Source organism: Tarenaya hassleriana, unplaced genomic scaffold (assembly GCF_000463585.1).
Source record: "Tarenaya hassleriana unplaced genomic scaffold, ASM46358v1 Cleome13, whole genome shotgun sequence".
Classification (NCBI taxonomy): domain Eukaryota; kingdom Viridiplantae; phylum Streptophyta; class Magnoliopsida; order Brassicales; family Cleomaceae; genus Tarenaya; species Tarenaya hassleriana.
This window is the reverse complement of record NW_010963495.1, coordinates 3,330,375-3,337,438: the sequence shown is the minus strand read 5'-3', so window position 1 is coordinate 3,337,438 and position 7,064 is coordinate 3,330,375. Positions and strand designations below refer to the sequence as shown.

Here is a 7,064-nt window from a genome sequence, read left to right as displayed (position 1 = left end):
CACCGAGTTGGTCCGGAGCTGACCAAGTTGGTCAGCCCCGGACCAAAACCAGAAAAATCTGCGCTCCGATTCCAGGTCAGCCGGACCAAGGAAACGGACCGAGTTGGTCCGGAGCTGACCATGTTTGGTCAGCCCCGGACCAAGCTCAGTTTTCGAACTGAGTCCGATTTTTGGTCAGCTCGGAGCTGAAAGGAACGGACCGAGTTGGTCCGGAGCTGACCAAGTTTGGTCAGCCCCAGACCAAGCTCAGTTTTGAACTGCGGTCCGTCTGCCTGGTCAGCCTGGGAAGGAGAGATCGGACTGAGCTGGTCAGGGGCTGACCAAATTTGGTCAGCCCCGGACCAAGCTCAGAATTTCTCCGAAAATGGACAGAACGACGGACCAGAGAAGCTGACCAAGGTCAGTCCGGCGGACCAGATTCTGGTCAGCTCCGGACTGGACCTCAGACACTTCTCAAGTCCGAAATTTTGTCCTCTTCCTCATGATTAATCTCAAGCTATTACCGCCCATTAGTAGAGCAACTGTCAAGGCCTCGATCGTCATGGTTACGGGTCATGCCCTAGCTGAGCGTACCTGATTATCGTTGGTGAGTCAATGGACAACTGTCGAAGTGTTCGGTAGAAGAAAGTTGTTTCAGTTTCTTGATCAAGAAAAATATAAGAAGGTGGAGGTGTTTGGCCGATGGTGGAGAAGGGAAAGTAATGTTCATCGAAGTGGACATGTCTCGAGATAATTATTTTACGAGAGACAATATCAAGGCAACGATATCTACGATGATGGAATGGAAATCCAAGGAAAACACATGGTGTGGATCGAGGAGAGAGTAGTGTTGGGATTCCTTATATCTCTACAGCGAATCTAATTTCTAAGAGATCGGTTCTAGGGTTTGCGCAACGGATGTAAAACAAAAATTTTATGAAACCCTAAAACCTAGCATGCATGATTTTGTAGAAACGTTAGAACACTTACCTCAATCGATCCGATGCCAGTATCAATCGATGTATTCATCCGAACACAAAGGCAGGAAGATTACCTCGCCCTCTACACGTATCCACACGCGCGGAAAGGATTCCAACAGTTGGAACTCGTCTGCTAGGACCGAAGAACACCTTCTTCTTTGCGCAAGGGTTTCAGGATCTAACTATGGGTTTTTCGATCTCAAAACTCTCTCAAAAAAGTCTGTGAAATCGTGCTCTCACCCTTAGGAGGCGTTCCCCAAAGTTTATTCACCTTAAAACCCTAGTTAGAATGAGATGAAGAATTCCCGACGTCTGGACCGATCGGTCTGGAGCTTTTAACGTGTGGAACGATCGGTCTAGAACTTTTCCGGACCGAACAACGTTTGCTCGTCACCTCCGGACCAATCGGTCCACGTGTCTGGACCGATCAATCTGGGCTGACTAGACAGAGGTCCGGTCGGTCTGGCCTCCGCTGCACCAGAAATTTCTCGTCTTTTCTTGCGCGTTTGTCCTTTCCTATGTATGTGACCCTGTAGGTTCATCCGATATAACAGTATAACCCGAAATCTATATTTCGGTTATACAAGTCATAGACAGTCTCTAGCAAGACACTATGACTACCTATCTCGAATAGAGTTTGTCCGTGATCTTACGAACGTCGGTGATGATTCTGGTTGATGATTCTTTTGTATCACGATATCATATGTCAAACATAAGGAATGGAAAAGCCACCTTATCTAATTCGACTGCTTTCTCGTTCACTGAGTTCGACTGTACGAAATAGACGACGTTCGTCTATAGTGCAGCCACATATTTCTACAGTCTCGCTCACACGAGGGGCCCAACGATATCTCTCTCTTTTATGAGTGGTACAAATCCCATCTTGACTATCTACAATTCAGCACATGATTCGTGTCATACCTGTCTTTATAATCCTTCTGTTACGCAGGACGTTTGACGTATTCAAAGTACGCAACTCCTCATGTTGGATTCCGTAGATATCTCAGGTCATAGGATCCAATCATGGAACCGACATATGAGACTCAAGTCATGACGCTAGTCCATGTGACAATCTCACGTGGGTCAATCCAGTATTCTGTTATCCAACGAATACCTATGATTGTGATCATATCCAATACCTATGATTATCTCTATGATCATCAATCACACATCATACTAGTCTTAGTATATCATTATTCCCACAATGACATATGACTAGGGAGTTTAGTATTGTTCATAACAATACATGGATTTCATAACATATTAAAGTATGCACAATACGTAATGAATCAAACACTCATCCATAAAACCATAGAAAGTCAATACATCAAATGTATCATAAGAAAGCTCATAAAACAATACATCGTAGAGCACTAAACCAACAATGATGAGTTGTAGCAATGAGATTAGGATAACATAGACATCCAAACACTTTCAAGTGTAAGAAAGATGCGGGTTTTTCAAATAATTTGGTGTACGAAATGTCATTGTTTATGGTAGTAAAGGGAAGAAGATTTAAAATGTGTACGCTATGGTGCAAGGCTTCAACCCAAAATGTGGATGGAAGTTTGGCTTCAACAAGAAGGGTTCAGATATGGTTATTAATTGTGTGAATGATGCGTTCGGACTTGCCATTTTGTGTTCATCAAAAAAGGAGTGGAATTGTTTGTTATCATATTCTCCCCCATGATCACATTGAAACGATTTGATAGTGGTACCAAATTGGTTTCGAACATAGGAGGTGCAATAAAGGAACTTGGAGAACACATAATTCTTTCTTCGAAGAGAATAAATCCAAATAAATTGAGTGAAGTGATCAAGAAAAACAACATAGTAACATAGACCACTAACCCTCGAAATAGGCGAAGTCCAAATATCGGAGTGTATAATTTCAAAAGGTGCCGAAACAATGGATATAGAACGAGAAAAAGGAAGACGAACGCTCTTGCCGAGTTGACATGTCTCAAAGTCGAGGTCATGTTTGATTTATTACATGGAACGAAACCAAAAGAGTTGCCCAGATGACCTAGCCAACACCATAGTATGATTGAGGACGATAGTGGTGAAGAGTGTGCAAGGAAGGCAGACACATTGGTTTCGGTCAGTGGATAGAGAGGTAGGACCTATCACATCGGAGAAGAGTCTGTTGAGTTGGACGATCCTTAATAGAGAAACCATATGGATCAAATTCAATAGAACAATTGTTATCGGTAGTAAACTGACATACGGAAACCAAATTTTTGATGATAGATGGTGTAACAAGAACATTGCGGAGAGATAGAGTGTAGGTTGAAGTCAGGAAGGTTATATGACTAGATTTTTGGATGGGGATTAAAGAATCATCACTGACGGTGACGGAGGGCAAAATGCTCGAATTAAAAACAGTGTGGAGATTACCTGATTGATTGGTCAAATGAGAAGTTGCACCCGAGTCCATGTACCACGTGTTGTCGGCAAGATTTTGCAATGTCGTGGTGTTAAATGCATGGGCCAAAGTCGTTGTGGGCTGTGATATGTCGGAGGGAGCAGTCTGAGATTGTCAATATGGTGTAGTTGCTTGAACAAAAGATTGTTGATGCGGACTGGTGTCAAGAATTCCATGAGAAAAACCCGGATAAGACCATGGGTTTGGCCAAAACGGTGGCCATTGAGGAGGGTTCCACAATCCTCGTTATAGTTATTGTTGTGGAAACGACGTCCATGTGAGGATCGACCATGACGCCTGCCAGATATGTTGTCACGTTGATGATATGATCGTGGAGAGGATGACCATGATGGATTTGGTCGAGGAGAAGGCGAAGATGGTGCATTGGCGGTGTATAGAACAGTCGGTGCCGAAGGCTGATCCGTATGGTTCGGTTGATGACATGTGGTCTTAGTGAGTCGTCGTTCCTCAAGAGTGAGTATAGATTGAGTATCTTCAAACGAAGAGAATGGTGATTTGTGTTTGATGATATTGACAATGTTGTCAAACTTGTCATTCAAACTATTGAGCATATGCATGACAAGAGTGCGATTGATGACTTCGTCATCAATGTTGGAGAGTAGATCCGAAAGTTTCTTCAAGCGTTGACAATACTCATAGACCGTGAGATCGCTAATGCTCATATTATGGAGTTCATTCTCGAGTTGAATTATGGCTCGAGCCTCCTTGTTGTCCCGAAATTGGCTTTCAAGTCGTGACCAAAGGGCACCAAAGGGCATGTGCCGTGCTTTTCTTCTTGAGCACGGTAGTGAGTAATGATTGAGATATCGTGCCATAAATCCATAGTTTGACAAGACCGTCGACACGAGTCCAGTATATGTCATTGGTTCCGGTCGGAAGAGTAGTGCCGTCAAGGTGTCTTATAACTCCGAAGCTAAGGCAGTGTTTTTCGAAGAGTTCACGCCATGCATCATAGTTGTACTCTTCCATGTTTAGGGTTATGAAAATGTGAAATTTGATATCGCTCAAAACAAAGGGTTTTTCGGCAACCATTGTTGAGGGTAAGGAAGAACAGAAGAATAGAAAGAAGAAGATGAAGAAGAGAAGAGAAGACAATAGGCGACGTTTAGGGTTGGAGAAAAAGATGGGAAAGCTCTGATAACATAAAATTTGATATAATCTCTCATACTCTTTCCATTATCATTGAATCACATATATATACAACAAGAGTGTTATAGTAAATAATGTATATAAGGCAATACAAATATACTCGCATACTATATGCTATCATTCTATATATGTGTCATCTATCATGATTTAATGTTCACTAATTTTATTTTATATTCCATCCGTTTTTAAATATTTGACATTTTAGATTTTTTCACACTTTTTAAGAAACTATAAAAAATCATATACATCCTGATTAAATTATTTCTTATTAATACTTTATTTCATTAAAATCAAAGGTAAAATTGGATTTTTTTTTTAAAACACCTAAAAAATAAAAAATGACATCTATTAAGTAACAAAATATGTACTATTAAACGTCATTTATTAAAAAACAGAAGGAGTATTAAATAATCATATTAACAATTCTAGATGATTAGTATCGACAATTAAATGTTTGTTTACATGATTTCTGGTGAATACTTAATTTTCGTTTATTTATTAGCTTCTAACTTTTACACATAAAAGAGGGAGGAGAATGGTATCGATTACAAAGAGAATCTCTATATCCATCCATCCACTCGAGACTTATAGATTACTCGGACTGCAAACCTCGCGCAGTCGTAGTTTGCTTTCCCGAAACGTGGGTGGGTCAACTCTATTGTTTTAAAATGAAATCTTTTTGTATTCCCCGCTCCATTAGATATTTATTGTTAGATCTAAATCGGACGGACGAGATCCATTCTGCAAAACACCCCCAACCGTCGAGATCGAGCGGCTGCGGACCCTTTTTGTTTCCCCCCATAACCAAAATTAATTCATCGCCAAGAGGCTTCCATAATTATATTCCTTTGTAGGTCCTTTTCGGAATTCAATTATTATTTTCCATTTTACAATTTACAAGACAATAGAAATAATAAGTCTTATAACACAATCATATTAGATTATTAAATTTTGAACAATAAGATATGATGATTTTGACCAAAAATGCTATGATTCGTGGACTGATTTTTGCATTATTTCTACAAATACCAAGTATGATTTGAAAATGATCGGAACCGAAATAAAAATTATAATTTTTATCGATTTATAATTTATCTCGAGAAAATTAGTTTTCAACAATACACAAAAACATTTGCCAAGCGCAAACGTGGCACTCGTACCCTTTCCTCCACGCTCTTTTTGCGCTTATAAACAGAGAGTGAGATCTGATAGGTAAATTTCTAGGGTTTTGTTTCTGCGAGAGAGTTGATCAGGATGAGCGAAGGCGACGGTGGTGGCGAGCGGAGAAGAGGGACGGTGAAGTGGTTTGATAGCCAGAAGGGTTTCGGTTTCATCACCCCCGATGACGGCGGTGACGATCTCTTTGTCCACCAGTCCTCCATCAGATCTGAGGGGTTCCGTAGCCTGGCTGCAGATGAGGCGGTCGAGTTCGAGGTCGAGGTTGATAGCAACAACCGCCCCAAGGCCGTTGACGTCTCCGGCCCCGACGGTGCTCCCGTTCTGGGAAGCAGCCGTGGTCCTCCCGGCGGAGGCGGCGGCTATGGTGGAGGTGGAGGAAGAGGCGGTGGCCGCGGGTACGGCGGGGGTTACGGTGGGAGAGAAGGTCGAGGCGGTGGCGGTGATGGAACGTGCTTCAAATGCGGAGAGCCTGGCCACATGGCGAGGGACTGCAACCAAGGCGGCGGAGGCTACGGTGGCGGTGGTGGTTACGGAGGCGGAGGCAGGTATGGCGGTGGCGGAGGCGGGAGCTGTTACAGTTGCGGCGAGTCCGGCCATTTCGCAAGGGATTGTATGAGCGGGGGCCGTTGAAACGGCTTTTTCGTCGGGCGGTGGAGAAGGGTCAGACGGTTCTATTCTCGTCGCGTATCATCCAATATTGTCCGCTTTTGCTTTGGATTTAGTGTCTATCTGTTTCCATTTTCACGATATGGGTTTGGTTATGGTGCTTGGGATGAGTAAGAAGCGTAGTGTTTCCTTTGGGGAATTTTTCTGTTTTCTGATGCATGTAAAAGCTCTTGCTCTGTTCCAAGTGTTCACATACGCAACAATTTCGGTCGGATTCTGATGGTTTTGTTGTTGAGTTTCAATTGGTGTGCAGAATGCGTCTTAGGGATCAGATCGAATATGTAGAGAGATTCTTACTGGTGATTCCATTTGTTGCTTTAAGGTGGCCACCAGATCTCGTGCCCAACAATGAGGTAATCACGTGGATCATGAATTATGGGCTCGATGATCTACTCATTTCTGCGATGGACAGGAGAGAGATGTGGACCGCGGCTATAGACACGTAGATGCGTCACCATATGCATCAACTATTAGGGATGCCCAACATATCTTTGAGAATCTTTCCATCTGTGATCAATTTTGCTGGAGAATCTCTCTTGTCATATCCTCAGATCTCTTAAGTCCTATCCCAGATGTGATTTTCTTTACAGGTCATCGATCTTTGTGTTAGTTTGGTCGATGAGATATTAAAAATGGTGTCTGGGTTCCCCCCCCCCCCCCCCCCC

General features: G+C 42.7%; 1 protein-coding gene across 1 annotated transcript; it reads left to right on the top strand.

The window, feature by feature from the left end:
* Positions 1 to 5,691: 5,691 nt before the first annotated feature.
* On the top strand, positions 5,692 to 6,641 carry LOC104807821 (cold shock protein 2). Its single transcript, XM_010533245.2, has one exon. It carries the CDS (start codon positions 5,809 to 5,811, stop codon positions 6,361 to 6,363), a length of 555 nt encoding a protein of 184 aa, XP_010531547.1. The 5' UTR covers positions 5,692 to 5,808; the 3' UTR covers positions 6,364 to 6,641.
* Positions 6,642 to 7,064: the final 423 nt, after the last annotated feature.